Source organism: Rhipicephalus microplus, chromosome 3, assembly GCF_043290135.1.
Source record: "Rhipicephalus microplus isolate Deutch F79 chromosome 3, USDA_Rmic, whole genome shotgun sequence".
Lineage (NCBI taxonomy): Eukaryota > Metazoa > Arthropoda > Arachnida > Ixodida > Ixodidae > Rhipicephalus > Rhipicephalus microplus.
In genome coordinates, this window is record NC_134702.1 from 31,317,685 (window position 1) to 31,341,860 (window position 24,176).

The 24,176-nt window shown below is 43.4% G+C and overlaps 1 protein-coding gene across 1 annotated transcript; it reads right to left on the bottom strand.

Moving 5' to 3' along the window:
• Positions 1-5,107: 5,107 nt before the first annotated feature.
• Positions 5,108-22,101, bottom strand: Marf (Mitochondrial assembly regulatory factor). The gene is made up of 16 exons (XM_037428396.2): positions 21,962-22,101; positions 21,414-21,719; positions 19,584-19,710; positions 19,300-19,462; positions 19,029-19,150; positions 18,144-18,252; positions 15,676-15,783; positions 15,376-15,529; positions 13,889-13,959; positions 13,661-13,782; positions 12,396-12,730; positions 11,129-11,352; positions 10,382-10,537; positions 7,862-8,058; positions 7,120-7,254; positions 5,108-5,782 (listed from the first exon to the last, which is right to left on the bottom strand). The coding sequence occupies exons 2-16, from the start codon at positions 21,643-21,645 to the stop codon at positions 5,716-5,718; spliced, it is 2,322 nt and encodes a 773-aa protein (XP_037284293.2). The 5' UTR covers positions 21,646-21,719; positions 21,962-22,101; the 3' UTR covers positions 5,108-5,715.
• Positions 22,102-24,176: the final 2,075 nt, after the last annotated feature.

The following is a 24,176-nucleotide window of genomic DNA, read 5'->3' on the forward strand; positions in this document are numbered from 1 at the left end:
TTGTCGTTATGTGCTATATCTGCTTTTGATAAAACCCGGTGTCACGTGGTCATTTTTGAGCGACGGATCGAATTTCTTCATCGTGTGATTGGTTATTTTACGCAATGTGTGCAAGGGAGCCAATCGGTGCTGAGAAATTCAGGCTTGGTCGCGATTAGCAATACACCGTGCGTGTGACACCTGCAAAATGAAAATATTTGTTCTTCGAGCGAATTTTTCGCTTTAGAACAAGTGTTCTGCGGGACCCGTGATTTATTCTGCTCACATGAATACCATGGGACTATGGCACAGTTGGGAGCGGGATGTGGCAAAAAAAAAAAAAAAAAAAAAACGTTCTTGCGTAGTTAGTGGTGTAGTTCCAAATCATGTGCTAAACGCAGCTTCACTACTGTGAAACCCGAGGTAAGCAGGCACGGTTCCCCCGACAAGAGTGGAATCTTGTTACGGAGATTCACAAACTCGAATTGTGACATGCGCGCTACTTCTTGCTGCGCTTATCTACTTCCCCCTTGTTACGGCAGTTGAGATACGTGTCGTGTTCAGCGAGATACGTCGGGTTATTTCCTCCTTTAGAGCGCCGGTAGAAAGAGCAATCGCGCGCTTGGACAGGTGGTGGCGTCCTCTCTTGCATAGCGAGGTTGTTTGCCGCAGGTTTGCAAGGCGTCTTTTGATATTTTAAATCAACTATATTGTGATTACTTCATAGTTGTATCAATTAATTATAATATTTTAGATTTTTGTAATATTAACCAAGTTTAGAGCATCGGTAGCCTCGTTTCAGGCCTGTGTTTGACCACTTGATTGAGACCGTGATGACACTGATCACACCACATTATATCCACGAAGGGATAAGCTGGGCCCTTAAGTGGGTCCAGCTTTGGCACATGCAATTAGCCGAGACTTGTATTTCGTCAGCCACTCTTCATGAAGCCTTGACCAACCACATGCAGCCAAAAAGTTAAGATTTAGTACAGGTTTGGCAGCATAAACTACAGCACATTGTTTTTTTGTTCTTGCGTGATTAGTGCAAATCTCTCACATGCTGACACAATCGTGATTCGCAATCATGCAACAGCTGCAAGTGACCAGGATTGCCTTTCGAATCGCAAAATATAGACACCATGTTTTCAACCATGGTTTACGAACACTGTGAGAACTGCAAGGAAAGTTGGAGATGTGGATGAGTGTGCATGGTTTGTCCAGGTGGACCGTATATAGTTTCTAACTATGATTTTGGTTGGAACCACTTGTTACAATTATAATTAATTGTTGGGGTCCAACGTCCCAAAACCATGAGATGATTATGAGACACACCGTAGTGGAGGCTCAGGAAATTTCAACTACCTTGGGTTCTTTAACGTGCACCTAAATCTAAGCACACGGGCCTCAAGCATTTTCACCTCTATCGAAAATGGATTACACACACAATTTGCATCGCCATTAAGATGTCACTATAAAAACTCTTTCTGAACTTTTCATTAGCCATTAATAAGAAAATCACATATGTGACCTTTAGAGAAGAAAACAGTGAACGAAGTCAAAGTCATCTTTGTTTGTGTCCCCCCACAAACAGTTCATCCGTGCATCCTACAGCGACAACAGCTGTGCAAGAATGACTGTAGCAATTTGAAAAAAAAAAAAAAAAAACAGGAATGGCACCTGCCTTAGTACCCAAAACACAAATCTTTGCTGCAGTACCCAACACATAAGCATGCTTATGAAGTTGTGATAACAAAGGCTGTATAATGAAGATGTACCAGTGGAAGTCATCGGCTCTTGGTGAAGCAGAACGACAGCCCAAATGTGCACGAGTGTTCTTAGGCACAAAGCATGAACATAACCTATACTTTGCTTTTAAATTCTACAATATGTAGAAATCAATGAAAGGAGGTGAAGAACTCTCTTGGAACGAGGTTGGCCATAGTGGAGGTGGGCACATAATGAGGTTTTTGTCCAAAAAGATGGCCCATTGTTCAAATGGCGACTGATGGTGATGATTGAAGGGCTCACTCTCCATAATTCTAATAATAAATTTACTTACCTTCTGACAGCAGCAGTAGGGAAGAACAGCTTAACGCGTTTGCCACTGGCACTGTGCACACAAATTTCAAGTGGTGGCAGCCAGGACATAGAGACGTCAACCCTGGATTTGCATTGGTCCAAGGAAATCCGGCACGTGAAGCTGTTCTCAGAAATTCATTACACTTATCCAGCTGCATGTTTTAATTATGCTTTTAATTAAGATTGCTGTCTTCTGTTGCATTCATTTAGGTACGTTGAAGTATACAAGTACTGACTATGTCCCCATGAGTAGTTATTCGTCTTCGACCATGAGACCGAGCCATTTACTATTATCCATTCACGTTGCTCTTCATTTTCATAGGCATCCTTTCTTTTTGTTATGTCAAAATTTGTGAGTTCTTCGGAATGTCCAATGTTTCTTCTTTTTACATGAACATATCTACAAGGTACACTTCAGCGAGAGAACTGATGCCTATTATTCCCATTATCTAACCACGTATACCACACTAGGTTGCAAAGATGTGGAGTCAAATATAAGGTAAACTTAAAGCCAACTCTATCACAGTGAAAGCAGAGCACTTATCAGCTGGTCCAGGTATCCTTTTCAATATTCAATGACTATAAATGTAACAGTAGTAATACAAACATTAGCTGGGAAGCAATTCCTTTCTGTTTCACAGTTCTGGCCCATTCCAATGCTTCTCACCAGTGAAAATCAATGAATATGCAACAAACACCTGTTAGAAAGCAGTACCGTAATCACTCGAATCTTACGCGCACCTTTTTTCCGGTTATGCGAGTTCATAAATCGCATGCGCGTTAGAAGCGAGTACGAAAAAAAAATGAATACGGTCATTCTATTGCCATCGGCATTTCTAAAATGGCCGCCCCCCTACGTGCGTCGGCATGGTGCGTCAACTATTTCTGCCTATGTGTTTCCCATCTGCGGCACTTCGTACGTGAGCTGAGGAGTTCATCATCTTGTAGTGCATTAGCATCGATGGCATGGAAGGGCGGACTCCAAAAGCTCGAATGCACCACGATGCCGCTTTTAAAAGAAAATTCATCGCGTGTGCAGAAACGGACGGAAATCGGGCAGCATCGTGGTCGTTCGGAGTTCCCGAAACGTGCGTGCGGGACTGGCGGAAACAAAAGCAGAAGATTGTCGATAGCAAAGCTTCACGCAAAGGCTTCAGTGGACCACAGTAGGGTCGGTTTCCGCAAATTGAAGCGCTGCTCGACGAGTATGTGCTTGAGCAGCGAGCGGCACAGCGGCCCGTGACGACAGAACTGCTCCAAGTGCGGGCTATGCAATTAGCCTTAGAAAAAGGTCTAATGCAGAGCCAGTTTAAATCGAGCAGGTGCTGGCTAACTAACTTTACGAAGAGGAAAGGCTTTTCCCTCCGAAGGTGAACGGGCATATGCGAAAAGTTTCAAGAGTAGTACGATGAAAAGCTTCACAGTTTTCAGAGGTTCGTCCTAAACTTGCGGCACAACAATGGCTATCTGCTTGGGCAAATCGGGAATGCCGATCAGACGCCTCTTTACTTGGACATGCCTAGTACCACAACCGTCGAGAAGAAGGGGGCGAAGCAAGTTTGCGTGCCGACATCGGTCTATGGTAAAACTACAGTGGCGGCAATGCTCTATTACACGTGTGATGAGCACAAGCTTCCCCCGTGCCTCATATTTAAATGGAAGACTCTCCCGAAAGGAGTCGTTTTTTCGAGTGGTGTGATCGTGCGGGCCACCGAGAAAAAGGGGTGCGCGTTGAAATCGATGTCTTACTTTTTTTTTGTCGTGGAAATCGGGTGCGCGTTACAATCGAGGGTGCGGTAGAATCGAGTAAATACGGTATTTACAGCACATACAAGAACAGGAAATGGGACAGAACAAAGTCAATTCACACGGCGCAACTCTGTTCGTTCTGTCACATTACCTATTCTTATGTGCACTGTTAATGCTAATGAATTTATACCAACTTGTTCAAGCTTTCACAGGAGGATATGCTTACTTTTTATAAAGTCATCACAAAACGATGCAAGAACCAAATTTTCTCCAATTAAATTTTATTTATTTCAAAAAGCCTCTAGCAGCACGCCCTTTTTTTTTCTGATATCTACGTCAACTACATAATCCCTTCTTCATGATGCTGCCATGCTGTCATTGAAAATTTGTATCGTCGATTATAGGTGAACAATTACGATAGTATGAAATGCTTACCACATTTTTGCGAAAAATGTAGTTAAGTATGGCTGCATGGGACTTATTTAGTAGACGAAGAATAAAAGAGAGCTAAAGAGGATACAAGCAGAAGATGCAGATTCTTCCTATGTTGACATGCTGTAAAATCCACCGTTGTGAACCCAGACCAACTAGCCCAAGCTTCTACACTTGTGTAAACTTATTTAGAATTGGGATCTACATATGAATGAACACAATCGTGAGGAAAAGCTAGTGCAGAGAAAAAGATATAGTACAACAGAGAACAAAGACAACAGGACAGAGAGAAGAAGACACAGGACAGGCACTGTCCTGTGTCTTTTTCTCTGTCTCCCATTTTCTTCGCCCTATGTCTCGACATGAACCTATACAAGCATGCCTAGTGCGCCACTACAGTTTAGTTCAAAGATACAACTACACAACGTAGTAGATCCAAGCTACAACACAATGACTTCAATCTTTTAAGTCATGCAAGAAATGTGCCCAAGTTAACAGAGACTAAAACAATTCGACATCAATCTGAAGGTCTTCTCAGTAACACCCTCATGAAAAGCTGTGACAATGTTGTGTTGGTAATGCTGATGATGTTGACACAGACTGGCGTAAGCCTAGGAGACTTGGCCGGCAATCGCTCCACCCAAGCAGCTCTTTCCATGTAGTTAGTATGCTGCATGAAGTTGTTGGCTGAGGACTGTGTTACATAGTTATTTTAAGACAGCTTTACAAAAACCAGAACATATTACTCAAATAGTACTATGTTATTAAAATGGGATGAATGTGAGACGTTCAGCTTTCACCTGAAAATGAAGTGCATCCCTTAAGAGCAGTGCCTGAATGCCATCAGTGAAATAACAAGGCAGTCTAAAAGAATAGACCTGTGCTTGCCAGCTTTGTTTATTTCACAATGATAATTACTCTGAACAAAAATAGTGTTCACTGAATTGATTCCATAAATGCACAGCAAATTATACCTACAAAAAGCCATACATTAACAACTGATGCATGCTTGAACAAGAAAATCCCAATTGCTAGAAAAAACAGATATACGGCAACGAAGGTAATTGTAGAACTGTTCTCAGCAGGCTTAAACAACAAATGTAGGGTCAAAGATCACAGCCATTTAGCATAAATAAACTGAATGATTTCGGTGCCTGACAAAGAAACACTAGCATGCAATGTGGGAAACAAAATGTTGCCCAACTTTAACACAAAAAGTGCTGCTAACATATTTCTTTTGCATAATCACATCTGCTAAAACAATTCTGAATTTCCTTTCATACAAAGGTCAAATTACTGTTATTAGTTCACTTATATAAACAACAAAATCGTGCAAGACAACAAACAGAAAAAGGCAACTTGAAGATATTCATGCTTGTCAAAAGTCTCCCACACAAGAAAACTAGAGAAGATGCTGCTGTCAGAGCCAACGGAAGACTAAAAACCAATCCCAAGTAATGTCCCCATCCTCTACTAATCGTACTGCAGGTATTGCTGCGAGAAAGTCTCTAATTCACTCATCAGGTAACCAGCCTTGTTCCTGCAAAGACAAAAGCAACAACAGTCTCTCACTTTTTTTGATGCAAAACGGCATCGCGAGAGTTCGCAGACCCGCTCAACCATCCTAGTCCCACATGTCTGGCTGTAAGCAGGCTGGTGCAAATATTACAGCACTCTGAATATTTGAGCGGATATTACACTTATCGAATTCGCTTCAATTCGAATTTAAATTACAGGATATTTAGAAGTATTCGAAATGAACAAACAAGTGCCTATCAGGCCGCATGTTATCTCCCTGTAAATGTGGTTGGTATCGCTGAAGTAAAGGGATGCTATAAAGTAATTACACCTGTCAAGGGAAAATCTGCACTGCACAAATCTCTATCTCAAGGTTAAATGAGCATATTACCCTCACATCAGCTCACCATTTTCAATGTTTAAAAACTTGTTATACAGGCTTATATGCTTTGAGTAGAGTAAACTTAAAACATAACATATTTTACAAGTTATCACTTGCATTCTACCGACAGTCAAATCCTGCTACTATTCAAAGTTGCTTCCACTTACCATGAACCGAAAAGAATGACATTTGCACATGCCTCATTCAATTAAATATATATATATATTGCGCAGGTTAGTTTTGTCATGACAAGTACGCTCTGCTTTTTTCATTTTTTTTGTGATATCTATACTACTCAAATTAAATTTGAAATTGTTCGATCAAATTGCTATTTGGACAACCCTAGCTCTAAGTTTATATATTTAAGATAGCACGTCAAATATAGTTCACAAATATAATGTGAACAGGATAAATTTCGGGCTAGAAGGCTAACCTCTTTTATGTTTGAACAAGTACACCTCTTAGGCACATTAAAATTACCCTTAGATGCGACTGTATTCAGAGCTTAAAAAATTAAGATATCATTTCAACTCATTCATTCTATTCACCACACTTCCACAGTTCTATAACTAGTATCATGAGTACTGGAGTGAAACTTGAAGAGACCATGTTCTCAACAGTGTGATTTTCATGCTGCTGGAATGAGGTGCCCAGGAAGCATACTTACATTATGATGTACAGTAGCGAGTGCTGGCTTTTTATTTAAAAATGCAGGGTTGACTTATAAGAAAAAACTGCATTCTTCCAAGGACCGATCACAAAGCCTCGAGTTCGCTGTTCCAGTGTGTGATAGCTTTTCAAAATTACACATATGTGACCTTTCAAATTACAGTGATCCAATATATTCAATGTACATACTAAGCCTTGAAAGAGAGGGAATTTAAAGTTCACACAAGGCTCTGTCTTGTTCTGTTGTTGGTGATCGTAAATTACAAATAATCTTAACTCTTGCTGAACGAATCTGTTGGGAGCAGTACCTCAAGGTTCTGGCATTGGTTGTGGCCTCCTCCATCTTGGCGATCTCCTTATCCAGCTTTTTGATGTCCGTATCCATATCGTTCACCACTTCGTCAACCACGTGTCCCAGACGAGCAAACGTGCTCGACAATTCTCTGCAAATGAGAAGACAGGTTTGCAGTGTTAGTATCGCGCGTGCCTGCAACAGCTTTACAGTCAAGCTCACCCAGAATAGTAACATGTAAAGGCATGTACACTCCTTGAAGCGTAATGAGTCACAAAGAGGCACTAGTGATCTTTGCGCGCTGTACAACCTATCATTCAGCAGAGGAAACACGGTAAGGCTTTGAAAAACACGTACACAGTATTAGATGGCACATGGGTGACACTGATTTCTTAGTGCACCTAAAGCAGGTGCAGAAACGTGCAAACTTGGGCAATTCCACTACATACCTAATGCCGACAATTCACTTAGTATTACTACTGATATGTCGAAGTGCATCAAGCTTCCTAATGTGTGAATCAAGACTCTGACAGTTATAGCAGTGTTGGGATATTGAGCTGTGATTCTCGATCAAGGACACTCATTTTGTTTTTCCGAAAGCAATGTTTGAGGTGAGAGAGAAACACATCCTTATCCTGCTTACACTGCCATGATGGCGCTGAACCCATTAGAAAATTGGCATGAATGATGGTTCCAGACTTCTCTCTACACAATAATAAAAGCAACCCCTCGGCTAAACTGGCTAAACGCACACTTACTGCTGCACTTGATGAGAGCAGTTGGCGCTCGTGAGGTCAACGATCAGACGCAGCTTTCGAGTGGCGTGCTGCACATACTGGCGCTTGAAGCAGCGCTCCTTCGACCGGTTAGTCCACGTCAGTCGCTCGAAGAGGTAGAGAGCTCCGTATGTTCCCACTGCTACAGCAATCACCTTCCACCCAATGGCACGAACCATCTGTGAAAATTGATTCAGAAGGTGTCACATACACTCATGAACTACAATCTTAAGTTTACGGGTACCATAACTGTTTTTGTTGTTTCTAGCTCCTCAAGTATTCGAGCAGTTAGGTCTACATTTAACAAAACAGTCTCAAGACAATTCTGCATTGCACTAATCGGCTGAAGAAATGTAAATTGTGGCTATGTGTGCTTAAGTAGCTGCAGTAGAGGGCTCAAGATCAACTTATGACAACACAGGGTTCTTTTTTTTTTTTTTTTTCATCTGGCACATAGGCTAATGTCACATAGACGCATAGACCGTGTAACACGGGTACTTTTGAAAGGCAATCGAGTCGAATGCCGTCAACGCCACAGATCAATCGACTCGACAGAGTTACTGCATTGCTACACGACAGTTTTTAACGGCTGTTGAGTGGTTCAGGTGTATCTCGCAAAAATTGCTTGGCGCTGCATACCTTTATTTTCGTTTTCATGTTATCCTAAGTGAAATTGTGCAGCAAATAGACTTAAAAGCACACACATGGCTGTTACTATATATACCATATTTACTCTCGTAATAAACGCACTTTTTTTCTCGAAAAGTCTGAGCAAAGTTGGGGTTGCGTTTATTATGCGGGGCAGATTTTATAAAAACTTTTGCGGCATGAGCAAAAAATGCTGTAATGCAAAAAAAACTTGGGTCGCTTAGCTTTTCGCATACACGTAGACTGTTTGGAAACACGTCCTTTGTTGCACTTTACTCATCTTCGGTGGTTGATGGGGCTATCTTCTGCAAGTTGTCCCCGCACCGCCTGCCCACGCCATAAAAGGGTTTCGCGGCTATCTTTTCGCGCAATCGTTTAACCGCAAGAGTGGTATCTGTTGTGATCTCAAGGGGTGCCCAGAAGCGTGCGGTACAATGCACTTTGCCAACTTTGTGGCAACCTCGCACGACGACGCTGTTGTCATTGTAGCAAGTACCCAACATTGCAGCAAGCTACTCCCCGAAACATAAAAACGAATCGTCGATAACAAGATTGATGACAAAATACGGCCGCCGCCTCACTTCCACATGAGAAGTTTCTGTACGCGCGGCGAACAAGCGAGGAGAGTATCGGGGGTGCTACCATGTTGTGGAAATCGTCACGATCTTTTCTGGGTGACAAGCGATTTTTTCTACTTTTACAGAAACCCGTGACACGATAGCGACGAATGACCTTTCGCGACAGCAAATCCTGTCATCGTTGCTCGAAAATAGCATGCACGTCGTCGGGCCTTAAACTTTTGTATTTGCAGGAAGTGATCGTCAGTCCGTGCGGGCAGATTCGTGACCTTTGCTAGCTCTCGCTCGCTATGTGCTTATCAGTTGCGATGTCTCTACACTCGTATTCGTGAACCCCACTGTGACGCACAGATATAGAAGAGGGAGAAGCGCAGCGAACAGATAAAAATAAAAACAATACGGCACGTGGCAACGGGCAAATGGGGGACGGAGCGAGTCAAGGTAGTTGAAGGGGGTTGGCATAACGGAAGAGTTCCAAAGGGTAAGTAGGCGCCAGGTGTTGGTTAGCGGGACTGCAAGGGTGAATGTAGGGGGTGCGTTTATTATGAAAAAAAATCCAAATTTTGACGACTGAAGTTAGAGGTGCGTTTATTATGCGAATGCACTCATTACACAAGTAAATACGGTAAATTGTTTATAAATTGTTTGTTTAAAATTGTTATAAATTTTTATAATTGTATATAAATTGTTTATATGTAAATACAAATGCATGTTTGATTTTTAAGCTGTTGAGCAGCCAAGCTGCGGCCACGTTTTCACCGCTTGTCAACGTTACCACGTTCGCGCTGTTTCCGCTTTGTCACTCAAAAGCCTTCGAAGTTTCAACAAAGGTGTGGGGTGCTCCGTTGACTAGATAGAGTACTGACTCACTGGCCTTCAAAATTGCCCGTGTGGCAGCTCGTGCTTGACAGTCGAGTCAATAGATGACCGGCTCAACAGCCTTACAAATGCCCATGGGACACGGGTATTAGTTACATTGCCATCATTACACTACACCCTTATTGGAAAGTGGCTGAAGCAGTTAGGATTTAAACTTGTCACCTTGTATCTCCAAAACGGAATGATGTCAACACAATTTCACAGCTTTTTCTTCCTGGCTTACCATAATCTGCCTTCCTTAACATTAATCCGCTCTATTTGTCAGTACAGTTTCCCTTCTTTATCACGTTGCTTCAAAAATACATTCAGCTTCGTTGTAGATATGAACAAACTTACGTTCACGGAAAAATTGAATGAGTCCCACTCTTCGTGGCACAGTGAACACACAAACACTCACGCATCCTCCAACTGTGAGTACGCCGAGAGCAGTCTGAGGTGTTGGGGAGACCACTGCCAACTTGTGCACAATGCCCAGGTAGTCTGGAGGAGCTGCCGGGAACACCTTGATCTCATTGCTCGGTGTCTGTGGTGTGCTCAGCTGCGGCCTTGGAATCTGCGCATAAGTGACCAATGATGCTACCGTGCTCCTCACATAACAAGAACGACGAGTGTCCTTTTTATTTTATTTCAACCTTTCCTCGCCAGAACAGAATTCTTTCACTGGTTCATGCAGTTTAATATCCTGAAAAAATTGTGCTTTTAAGTGCCAATACCAATGTACGATTATGAGGCATAGCCTAGCGAATGACTACGAGCCAATTTGCACCACCTATAGCTTAGAAAAGTCTGAGAAGAAAGACGCTTCAGTAACTTCTCAAAATGGCTAATTGGGTGAGTTGGTGGTTTATGCTACTTGGAAATACAAGTACGTAACTAAAGAAAGACAAACAAAAGAAAAGTCGTCTTTTTGTAGTCCTTGTTCAGTTATGCACTGATATTCCCATGTAACCTAATAAAAACATCACATAGAAGTGGGTTTGATATTCCAAAAGCTCAAAAGCGAAAAATTCATTTAGGTCTTGCAAGCGTACAGGCTTCATAAAAAAAATCGATGATGATGCAAATTTTGCGGTGTACACCACTACATAATAACTATTTCAAAATGTATACTCTAGGCAATGACAATTAATGAAAGACAGCATACCATGTTTGAGTAGCTGCTACCAGTTGCTGGATCCACTTTTCGGTGCCGTGTAAAGAACTTTATCATGTTAGCCAGGCCAAATGAGAAGCGAAACTGCAGGTCTTCCTGGAAGTCGCAGCAGAGGCTCTCACAGTTGATTCGGTACAGGACTTCAAAGTTGTGTCGTGGCAGAACATTGAGCATCTGCGGCTGCTGCTCTGACGGTATCAGCGATGACATTCGTCCTGGCAAGGGCAAAATGGTAAAGGTGGTGAATAATTAACTGACACACACTGTCCATTGTAAGAAGTGAAATTGTTAAAATTTGGGATTTAATATGCTAAAACCACCATCTTATAATGCATGAAAGGAGGGAAATTGTTCAAAGGGCTTGTTTTCCCGTTAGACACAACCATATGATTTCAACAGGGCCAAAGGTAGCATAAGTGACATTAGTATTTCATCTTTACCTGTAGTGTATTAACGACATAAACTGAAAAGAATTAAAATGAGCAAAAACACCTTTTCATCGGTAGGTCTTGAACTCGCGCCTTTCGAAATACGCATCCGATGCTTTACTAATTGAGCTATCACGGAGGGCGCTCCTTTGTCCACTATGGCAGGTATTTTTGTACGTGTAATCACTGGTGGTGTTAGCCAAAGCCACTCATAGCCAAGGTGGCGAGTGTGGAACATTCTTTTTGCTAGGCAGTGCCACACGGCACATGACCTTTTAACAAGGTTGCAGCTGAATGATAAACCCTCGCATGCTACCTAAAGCATCAAGTCTGCTGGGAAGTGGCACACTATGCTTGAGTAAAAGTTAATTCCGACTGCCTGAAGGTCCTTATGGCATGCGTAAATTGTATATAATCATTTATGTATTTCACTCCATTCAAACCCTTTATACTACACCATTTGTGCAACACTTTGGTGTACTGCTTGGTAGCAGCAGTGTAAAGCAGTGCACCTTGGTGTACTGCTGTAAAAAGGCAGGCATTGCATGTAATCTTATTTGTAGAAGCACTCATTTACCATCAATTGATCATATTGTGATATGGCATTCGACCCGCCTTGCACGCTGAGGACGTGGTGAAACGTTAACATCCAAGGCACAGCACAACCTCAAGATGAGTCCCCACAAGCAATGATGAAGAACCTTATGTGATGATGATCATGCACAGATAATGAAGAAGCGCCTGGAAAATGCCCCCGATATATCAATACATTATTAAATTTTACTCCCAGATGGTACAGACATATGCCCAGTATAATTCAAAACACTGACCGATCATCTCCTTCTGTGCGTTCTCAACAGACATCTGCAGAGTGGTGGATAAACGGGCACGCAGGTTGCATCCAAGGCCCCGCTCGACATAGGCGTGCAGCTCGCGTTTGTACACGCCCAGCACCAGCGGGTCCGGGTGGAAGGGCCGCTCGAACTCGCCAACCAGCAGCTCCAGCCGGCGGATCTCCTCGCTCAGGGCACCAGCCACTTGTTGCTCCACTTGCTCCACTAGCTGCCCGATGCGCTGCTTCGCCTCCTCCGTCAATAACTGCAGCTGCTGCTGCGTGAACTGCAGCCTCTCCGCTTGCTCATGCCGAAGGGTCTGCTTCTCCGCTCTGTGTACGGGAGATGGCAATCACTTAAGACGGCACTGATGCACATGATTCGTAACATCGATTCCCGAGGTATGAGGGACCTGCTGAATTTTACAGCAAAAGCTGTAATGAGATTACAACACTTGTCACGTGCGGCGCCATACTTGTATGCCACTGCCGCCTGTGCCCATAACCACTATCGCACGCAATAAAAAAAAAACTCAGTAAGTAAAAAACACCGAGGACGCAGAGGGGTTCGAACCTAGGTACACTGTGTGCCAGCCCAGTTATTCTACCACTGAGCCACGCTGGTGCTTGGGACTTGTTGGCAAACTTGCCTTAGGCAGGCTTGATGTCGGAAAAGTAATCTCGTTAATATGAGTAATAAAGCATTTTAGAACAGCAAAGCAACAACCAGGCATCACACAATTCGAATAGCGTTACGGGTGGGTCATCCCATGCTCCAACCCATTACAACAGCTTGTTCTTGATCACCTGTTAACTGTGGTGCATACCCACTTCAGGCATAATTCCTCATCGTTGTCAGCCACTGCATGAACAATTGGCACAAAATGCCTTGCATGTGCTTAGCGGATACCACACTTTTCCGAAGAATGACAAAGGATAGCATAAGTGAATGCCGGCCTACTACCCATAAATTATGATTATTAATGGCATAGCAGGCACCCAGCGATTGTGCTTGTAGCAGTTACCCAAATAGTGCTTGAAAAAGGCTCTTAAAGGTCGCTCTTCCTGCTTTCCCTGTGACTGTGCTGTGCATCGCACGCAGGCCTGGAGTTTTTTTTTTTTTTTTTCTCACAACAAGACTGTCAATGTCGTACCAGTGGTGGTGCATAAGGGATGCTTTTTATCTAAATTTGATAAGTATGATGCGCATCCACCACAAAGTGCGGTAGAAGCTATGTGCAGCATCACACAGATACAACTCACTTGAGCGATGCTGCCTGCTCATAAACTTTGTCCATGATGGCTCGCAGCTCGCTTGTAATCTTTTTCCCTCTTTGCGTGTGCTGCTCAAACTTTGTTTTTACCGCAGACTTGGAAAGGCACTCCTAAAGAGAAGATAGCAAAAGCGCTTTTACAGCTGCATTTAATGTGGAGTGACAGGTCCCGAAGAACCTCGTCATTTATGAATGGGTATCACATTAGGTCACTCACCTCAAATTTTCTCTCAAAGTCTTGAAATTCAAAGTACCTCCCCTGGAACCCTTCGGCAAGACCTATGCCTGCTGCACATATAATGAGGTACAAACAGTCAACTTCTGCTGCTGCACATTGATGGACACCTCTCCTACCATTATATAACTACCAGATAGTCACTGGTCACACAGGATGTGCCTAAATCTCTGAGCAGACTATTCTTCAAAACAAGCTGTACTCGGCCATGCATATAGGCAGAGAATCTTATAATATTTCAAATGCGTGCAACTGTAATTCAAAAAAGTAAGAGAGGTTAGGAAGTAAATGCAGCCATGCTAATTCTGTAAAGAACAGTTATTTTAGACGGCATATATACCTATACGGAAGACATCCACCAGATACACAAACCGTATAACATCAGGTTTATCAAAGATAGATATCATTGCATTTTTGCCTGATGACCAGCACTTGAATATGCACTCTGTTTTTGCCCTTATAGTTAGCATCATCTTTCTTTTTTATGGAAATTTGATTAAAAGCAATGTGCTTATTATCTATTGTGACTGAGTATAAAATCTTAATCTTAGCAAATTTCTACTTTTGACAGCAATTTATGGCAGCTCATTTTTCTTCGTCAGTGCTTGTGTTTGTGGCATAAAGACTAATAGGGTGTGCCCATCTTGCCTATTGTAACACACGCACTTCAGCAAGCTAAAATAATTATTTCCTTATGCATTCATGAAGATCGTGTAGTTAAATTTTGACAGCATCAACATGCAAACATCAGATAAAAATGCGCACATTTCCAGTCACTCAGCAAGACAAACTGGGAAAAATTATACCTAATGTCTTTGGTGATTCTGTGAATTTAGCATCTGAGCGATATGCTTGCAGAGAAAAGATTTACATACACAAATATGAACAGTAGGAATCCATCTGCACGATGTTTACCTGTGCATTATTAAAAAACAACTATGGCATTATAATTTACAGCTGTATTTATTTCTATGCAACATGCTGTAAATCAACATGCTGCGTATGTGGTGCGTACTTTGGCCTCACGACATATAAAGCGCAAAGAAGACAATTACATAAAATAAAAATTAAAGGGCGTGCCTTCAGAAGCTGGTGTAACCGAAAGATTTGAGTCATCACCTCTCGAATAGGACTGCATACTACCTGTACTGGCAACACCAACCAACTGAGCAGGCTTAGCAACCATGGCACAACTGTAAATATACAATTAGCACCCACTAACCAAACCTCGGCATACCTATTCTACATCATGAGAAAACAACACATTAGCACCCACTAACCAAACCTCGGCATATCAATTCTACATCATGAGAAAACAACACATGGCAACCAGTGCTGTGAGAATTCCAGTTTCGTTCGTGCATATTAATTTTTATAAAACCAAAAACAAACTTGGCGGGGCAATTCACACATAGGATGAAAGGCAAATACGAATGTAGAAGAGATGGAAGCAGGAGTGAGAAGCTTACAATGCTGTGGTAGACCCTGCTGTTTGCGCAGCCGGGCATTGAGGACCTCCCTTGCCGACACAAAGAACACCCTGTCCTCGGCTTGTTGACGGTTAGCGACTTTCAGCTCGTCCACCAAGAACGCGAGGTTTCGCTCCAGGTGCTGCTTCCGCACCTGCGGAGAATGCATCATGTAGAAAGGAGTATCTAGTTAATTAACAAGTAGTCAATATCTACAATTTGGATGACACTACTACTTTGTTATTACTCATAATAATCAAAGTAACACATTTACTATGCAACCATGCAAGTCCCACTTGCCTTTTCAATGATCTCCGGCTCTGACGCTGACGCATCCCAGCGATTGTTCAGGATGAATATGTTTGGCTTCGAAAGGCGTTCGCTGACTTTGTGAAAAAAGTTTTTTTCCTGGAAGCACAGTGCACACAACCTTGGTAATTTTCCACTCAGCATACAGGTTAACAGCACCGCAACCTTAATGCCAGAACAGTGTGGCCTTTCTCTTTATTGCGTGGATTCTGTTACGAGAACATTTCGAACCTTTCAGGATGAACTAAGAAAATCTTGTAAACATTATTCAAAATGCTGCACCAAGAATTACAAAAGATCAAATATCTCCAAGTGTACCTTTAAGCTTAGAAGCATTATTCACCATTATAGCAGCAAGTCCACAAGATGAAAGTGTCTAAAGGTACCGTATTTTCTCGCAAAGAACTCACCCTAGCATATAATCCGCACCCTTAACTTTGAACTCTCCGAAAAGAAAAAAAAATCCTCGCGTATAACCGCACGCTTAGCTTAAAAAAAAAACTGTTTTGGAAATTCACGACTGCACATCACATCAGAATCTCGTTTACAATAGAACTTTATTTTGAAGCGATCGCCGCAACGTTGGCAGCGCCGATTCCCGTTCCTTCAATCATCGCCCGACTCACCGCTGTCGCTGCTGCCATCCAAGGCTTCATCGCTGCTCACGAAGAAGCAATCGTCTTCGGTGCCATCCAAGCAATTGCTGATGGTGCACTTTTTGAAGCTCTTGCGCACCATGTCGGCCAGAATAGTCTCCCCCACATCCACGATCCACTGGCACAGCAGCGCAATGTCTGGCCTCCACACGCACCCAGTCAGTGTCAGGGCGTAAAGGCCGTCAGCCATCCACTCTGCATACAGCCGCTTCACGTGTGCCTTGAACGGCATATTGAGGCACACGTCTAGTGGCTGTAGCATGGAAGTCATGCCACCGGGTATGATCACGAGGTCGGTGCGGTGGTCAGCGAGGCGCGCTTTCACTGCGTCCGTGCAGTGGCCTCGAAACGAATCCAACACCAGCATCGACCGCCAAGCCAATATGGCGCCCGGCCTCTTTTCCCAGATCTTATGAAGCCAGTTACAGACAAGCTCACCATTCATACACGCGTTATCTTCAGTTCGAACAACAATCCCTGGTGATAGTGGAGTTCTGGGTAGCATATTGCGCTTGAAGATTACGTACAAGCGCAGTTTGGAACCATCCTCCAAAGCGCACAACATTACTGTGAAGCGTAGTTTGGTGTTTCCACCCGTCAGTACACAGATTTTGAGCCCTTTTTCGACAGAGTGGTGTCCGTGGGCATCTCGAAGTACATGGGCATTTTATCAGCAATTCCCACCTGGAAGAGCAAGTAGTTGTGCTCTTTTCGCAGCCCGATGACGCAATGTTGATAGCTCAAAAGCTTGTCTTCATAGGCATTGTGAAGCCGCTGGCACATAGTCGTTCGCCGCCGCATCGAAAATTCGTGCTTGGCAATCGCTGGAGCCATCCATGGCTCGCACGAAACTCTCGTGAGATGTTCATGTCGCGGGCCAACCTCAGCGCTTCAATTTGCGCCACTTCCATTGACACAGCGTGGCCGCGACTCCTCCGCTCCTCAATAAATTTGAAAAGCCGCGTCTAAAAAAGGGGGTACACACCAGTCTTCGGGCCACGAAATGCTCGCTTCTCTTTGCATGCACTTTCGAGAGAGGCCCCTTTTTTTGCCAGTCACGCATTCAGGACTTGCCGACGTCGTGCCTCCTCGCAGCAACTCTGTGGCCGATTTCTTCCGCAGCAGCTATAATCTTGAGTTTTTCTTTTGCGGTGAAAGATTGCCGCCGAGACTCGCTCATGGTGCCTCACCAGACAAGGCTGACCAACGGTGTAAACTTGCCACACCTGGCTCGAAGAAATATGCTGTCAAATTGCTCTTGTGACGCTGTTGACCAACTTAAAGCACGCAAAAAGGGAACAAACATGCTATGGAGGGGATCTGTCTATGGCCTGTGTTGGCTTTTATTGCCTCTGCACCAGATGCGGAATGACTGTGAAGCCGACCTCTGTTTCCGAATTATTCGCAGATAAGCCGCACCCTCACTTTTCAGGCAATCTTTTTCAATTTTTGGTGCGGGTTATATGCGAGAAAATATGGTACATGTTTGTGTCAGCAGAAAAGTTTTTATTGAATACCTTCAGCTAACGCTCCTAGCCTTTATTTATTACAAAATGTGTTGCAACGTCCACATGAACCGCCATCACATTCCAATTGCTAGCATATTACTGAAAGTGCTGCATAATCTTTTAATGAGATAGATTTAATGGAATCTGTTCTGTATTATCATCTATTGAAAAAAATTTGTAAAACGAGTAAGAAGTCCAATGTTCAGAGTGTCTTTTTTGCCATTACAATGAAAATATTCCTGGCAGATTTAGCAAAGAGTCACTTATAAGACAGTGCTAATGCCAAGGGACTTACTGTGACCATCAATGTAGACTCGGCGTTGGCCACGAGTACAAACACATCAGCATCCAGGCAGTGCTTATCAATCCACAAATCAAGATTTGGGGACACGTCGATGCCAGGGCTGAAAAATAGGTCACAATTGAATAAAAAATTTCGTTCCTGAAAATGGGCTGTGATAATCACATACAGTACGATGCCTCATACTAACTATTGAACTCTAGTGCATGTTTAATCATATTATTCAAAGTTAAGTGAGTCCACTTTAACTTCGATGTTTACAGTTTGTAAACAAAGCAAAATCAGCTGCATCACGGCTGCTCCAAGTACTGTTTATGGTGTATTAATACTTTCAAAGCAGCATGAGAAAGATGAAAAGGCGAGTTATAAGATTCAAACACAGGTAATCTCAAACACACCCTGTAATGAAGCATGTACCTGAATTTTTGGAAAGAACCATTAACAGTTTTAGGGAAAAGTGATAGTAATCTTGTGATCACTTAAGGACGCAGGCTAAATTATGATTTTTCTTGATCAAAGATCCGGAATCAGAAAAAAAAGTGCTGTACCAGGTACTACTATACTCTCTGGAGAACACATTCACAGCCGTTGGGCAGTACGCATATTTTTTTATCAGCATTCATAATTTTGCTTTTAACAAACAATGATTAGTCAAGACCAAAGAAGGTAGTACGTTTGAAAAGACATGCTGCCATGAGGGAACTATTTTCTTTCGGCCTATTTCTTGAGTTAATTGACCAATTAAGAGCTATGGTGAGCATGTGACATGATATTGCAGATTTTGTCACACAAAAGTGAGTTTCGCTGAATGTGACTGATTGATATTTGTAGTTCCTATTGGTAATAGTGTACAAAGCCAAACAATACAGAGGAGCATACCTGTCGACCAGAACTACGTCATCACGCAGAAGATTGCACCTGTCTTTTGGCCAGAAGACCCTCACCAGAGCACTCTCACCAAGTGACTCTGAGTTTAATGCGTTGGCCAATTGCAGCACGGACTGTAAGAACAAACAAAATTGGGAAGAATGGGAAAACAAAGCGCTACACTGCTCAAAAGAAACACAGATGAGAAATGACAGCTGACACAAGTTTCCTCCCTCACACATCCCTCGAACAATTGTGTTTGTAGCAAGAGCAGAGACTGCACCTCCACATTCTTGCGCTCACTGGAGTCCTCAGTCAGCAGATATGCTTCTGAGCTGTCTGATCCTTCTACTTGAAGAAAGCAGTTTGTGGTGTGGCCCAAACCACTAGGCAAAATTTTATCCTGCAGCATGGAGTTGATTACTGTGCTCTTGCCGTTGCTGGTCCTAAAGAAGATGGTGAAAAGAGACCAAGGTGCTTAGTATGCGACTGACAGCCACAACATGCGAATTACTGAGCACAACACTAAGGTAATGCGAGGCCTTTGGCCGTCAAAAAAAACGGTACCTGCCAAAGAAGACGACCTTCATGTGATCACGCGACAAGACGTCACGAATGCCAGCGATCTTGTCTTTGAACTTTTCCACCTCCAAACAGTCTTCCGCCTTGAATGCTTCCATGCCAGAATTGAGAGCTAGAAATATACAGGCAGAGTGAAAGGCACATGACATTCGTGAATAATAATGTATCAAAAATGTTTCAAAATGTGCATAACCCTTGTTCTCTGTTGCAAAGAATGGGGAGGACCATCACTGTGTAACGGCTGTGTTTTCATGTTTGCTACACTCTAAGAAAAAATTGAGTATTTGCGAAGTATTTCACAACACAACTATGATTGTTACCCATCTTATGAGCTTGCCTTGCATTATGATCATGGTACTGGCACTTCTTAATGGTGTGCACACTGTCAACGTGACATTACATTTCCGACAGAAAAATTAGAAGAGCCATGTTTTTGAGAAAAGAAAATGCAACCAAGCCGGACGACAGTTGTTGTTTCGTGCCAGAAATGCTATTTAAATAGTTAACTTTTTTTCAGAAAGTAGTGTTGTCATGCAAACAGAGCAATGCGATACTGTAACAGGTGTTCCATATCTTGGATCTAGGACACAGACTTCTTTCTTTTATTGACTGCACACTACTCATGCACTCCATATAGACCAAGCCGATAAATGTGTGAATTACAGAGTAAGACATCAAATGTCAATAGGCAATAATGTAAATGAAAAATTATTGGTTGAACTGCAGCATAGTGGTGCCAGCTCTGTGCCAACGTGAAAGGACACGTCGACATTTTGTGTGGTTCGCGCTAGCCGAATTTTCGCCTGACCAGCATTTTTAATTTACGCTTTGTCAAGAGTATTAACAAGTGTTCGTAGGAGAACACGCTTGTTGCAAGGTGCAATGTTCAGAGACAAGAAGACAGCTCTGAGGACCAGAGAGCAGGAAGAGGTGAAGTAACAGACGTGCTAGTAAAGATGGAGGAGTAAAAAAATTCAATTGGTCAGGCAACGCTATTCTTTGGCCTGTAACTGATAATCTAATGTATATGAAGAACAGTTGCCGAGGGAAAAAAAGTAGTCGAAGATGGCACTGAAGTAGGTAGTGTTCATTGGTATATACACTCAGCCACACCATATTCCAAATGAGTTTTGCATATGTGAATGGAGTGCTTATTTGCTATAACATTGCAGCAGCACAGTTTAGTAAGCAAACTTCGTGATATGCAATTTAATTACAGAAACATGTCAAAATTATATAATACGAAATAAGGATTGTTTTCAAAATGAGAACGAGGGCTCATTGATAGAAAAATCGTGAGACCACTTGCACTGGCTTCAAATGTTTAGAGATTAAGAGAAAAAAAGCCCGCGTTTTTTTTTTTTTACAATAAGTAAATAAAATAAATACTGAGTATTAGAGACTTCGTGTTCGTATTTGAAGACGCGAGGAATGTTTTGCGTTAAAGACGGATGGTCGCGATAAGGGTATTCAGGTAAACGACAGCGCTCGCTTAGGGTATTACGGAGAAAGGACGAGAGAGTTCGGATAAGCAAGACGTCAATAGTGGTAGCGCAACCATCGCTTCAGGGTTCGTTGTTGTGGTTGCACCACTTGGCTCCGCGCTTGAAGCGCAAACCTAGCTAGAAAATGCTCCCTTTTTAGGTCTCTCACTGAATGAAAAGATATATAGAGTGGGAAACAGTGCGTGAGTATGAAGGCTGATAACAAAACTAGAGGCGCGCACACGTAATCAGAACGAACTACGTCCCACAAGCATGAGATCTTGAGGGCCGCCAGAGAAACAAGCTCCGATTATCATGAGATAAGGCTCACCCGCAAGAAAGGCGTGGCTTTCTTCCACGTATCCCTGGATGCCCACGAACACATCGTTGATTCGCTTCTTAGCCGACACGAAGATCTTCAGTGGCGATATAGTTAGATCGGCGAGTTGTCTAGTGTCCTTCGGTAAGCTCGTCAGTTTTGGCGGCGATCCTGAAGCCGGCTGGCTGGGGGGACTAGGCTCGAGGGGACTCAACGAAACTGACCGGCTCAGCGAGCCGGACATGGTGCAGTGCTGTTACGCGGGCACAATCTCGAAGATGTGCGTTTCGCGGAAGTAGACGGAGTGCTCGGATAAATCTGCAAAGCAAGATCACAGCTTACAGTCACGGTAAAACAGAGAGAACACACAGAACGCCAAAGCCATGCGCACGCATTTTTACGCGAAAAACATCGTGCAGACGCTTAGAGGACGTCCTTGCAAGGCACTTGTTTACGTTATACATATGGAATGCACCGTCTCAACTCCTTTACAGGATAACTTTATGGCTACGCAGGAAAGGTTAAGAGGCTTCATCTTAGAGCAAGCTAATCAGTCTTACGGGTCATTTAGGATGCATTTCGTGTGGAATTCCCATTCAGTTATAACACGACGCAGCGGCCATCTACACGGAAATTCTTAGCAAGTGGACTAATGACATGAGTCTTGTTATGCACATCGTAGAGAAATAGCAGTGAGTCAAATGTTGTAATGTATGCAGCGCTCTCTACAAACAACTTACAATACAATATTCTAAATTAAAACATAAATAAAAATATCAAACTAGCAAATTGAGTAAAAAATATTTGAAATAGTGTTAAATTAGTGGCCTTTAAAACAAACTTAAAATATAACACTTAAAAATACATTTTTGTGACAATTTATTTTCAAGATTATTTTTTTGTAATTTAAAACAGTTATCAACGGTATTTTTTGACAAAACAAAAACGCTCTCTTGAGGTCTTGTTTTTGTGTACGTGACACACTTGACTTTGTTTTGTGTGTGTTGCCCTAAACAATGGCAACACTGTTCAGCGCGTGAATCACGGAGTCAGCTTGTTCCTGGCGGTAAATTCAATGCGTGTTGGGAGAGTCCTAAGGTAACCTTAATTTTAATCATATAGGCACCCGGAGATACAGTTTACGAGATCTGATGGTAGCGCCAGAACACACAGTTTAGCGAGTAGACGCAGCAAAATCAGATTTGCCTGTGCATATTATTTTCTTTCTTAGTTTTGAGCTCTCATATGTGAGCGCACAGGAAGCCTCCCTTGAAAACGCGCCAAAAAGGGCATTGACGCTTCAGCGTCTCAATGTGTTCAGCGAGAGTTTCATTTACTTGGAATCCAAGGCGGTCGGTACCAACAATGCTGAGGCGGCCCAAAATAAGGTCCCTAGGGACCTTTTGGAGCTTCGTCGCGCCTTCTGGTCTATTGTCGGGTGCCTATAACGAGACGTAAAAAGAGGTTATGGGGAAATTTCGTTATCATAATCTGCATTTAGTTCCAATATTTGACACTTAGTGAACTTGGTTGCGTCGGTAAGTAATATAACCGTGATCGCATTGGGGGTGTTTGTCCGCCGGTGTGAATGGTGAGGCTATGAGGAGGCGTCGTAATCAGGCGTATAGTTTTTAGATGCTAGCCCCTCTAACGCTGTCTCTCCATAACCCCCTTTGCGCATGCTCGCGTCTCGTGCCGGCCCAGGAGAGGGCCCTTTCCGCGCCGATCGCTCTCGGACCTATTTTTGCGGCGTCTGCCGCCGAATCGTTCACCGAGGACCAATAGGAGCGCTAGTCAAGGAATTTTCAAAAATGGCGGCCAAGCCCTACTCACTTGTTATGGCGCAGTGCACGTAACTGAATGTTGAAACCAACGGGAGTTTAACCTACCCTGTGCCTACTTCGCGTCCATATTTCGTGGAAGAGGTGACCGAGCTTGCTGTTGGCGTGACCGAGCTTGTTGCGGTCTTGCAGAGCAAAACGAACCCACCAACGCCGCTGGCGTTGGTGGTTTTTCTGCTCTTCGTGAATTACAAGACAGCCACTTGCCAGCAAAGTAAGCAGTACTGTCTTTTCTTGCTTCTTGCGTACGAGAATCGTCGAAGTATGCACCACCGGATAGCGTAGTAGCGTTTGCGAGCCGCGACAACAACCGGGTGACAGCGCATCCATCCCGCGTTCGCCCCGTAGTAGATGGCATATTCGGCGGCGCGGGGCGCGTCCAGTGCGAACGACGCTGCGTTTCGGCGGCAGGGGAATTTCGGTCGCTGTAGAAAGCGGATGTTTCAGTGTGAACTAGGCATTAATGTTACAAATATTTCTGTTAATTTTCTTCGTCCCATCTTTCGTCGCCTTCGTCTTCTGCTTCGCTCCCAGAACACGTGCGCCGATTAGACCGGCGTGGGATGCAAAAATTATGATGGGCGGGAGAACTAGTACAGAAAGGGAGAGAGAGAGAGAGAGAGAGAGAGAATAAACATTTATTAATAACAAATGCACACTGAGCCTTCTTTGGGTGGGGCTTTCAGTCCAGGGCTCCATTGCCTTGCGCGACCCTGCGAGCCCGCTGGACCAGCTGCTGCAGTTCCTGCCGGCGTAAGCTGAGCAGTGCAGACTCCCAAGAGGAAGGGGTGGGATTGGGAATGGGAGGCACGCCCTGTGGGGCAGAGCATTCCCACGTGGAGTGGTACACCGTCGGTACGGATCCACAGAAGGGGCAGTAGGAGGGGTAGAGAGTCGGATGAAAGCGATTTAGCATATAAAGGCAAGGAAATGA

Coding starts and splice junctions, on each gene's coding strand:
- Marf (XM_037428396.2), bottom strand. CDS start 21,645: ATGTCCGGCTCGCTGAGCCGGTCAGTTTCGTTGAGTCCCCTCGAGCCT. Junction 13,783..13,888: donor ACTTTGAGAGAAAATTTGAG/GTGAGTGACCTA, acceptor TCTTCTCTTTAG/GAGTGCCTTTCCAAGTCTGC. Junction 5,783..7,119: donor ACCAATGCCAGAACCTTGAG/GTACTGCTCCCA, acceptor TTGTCTTTGCAG/GAACAAGGCTGGTTACCTGA.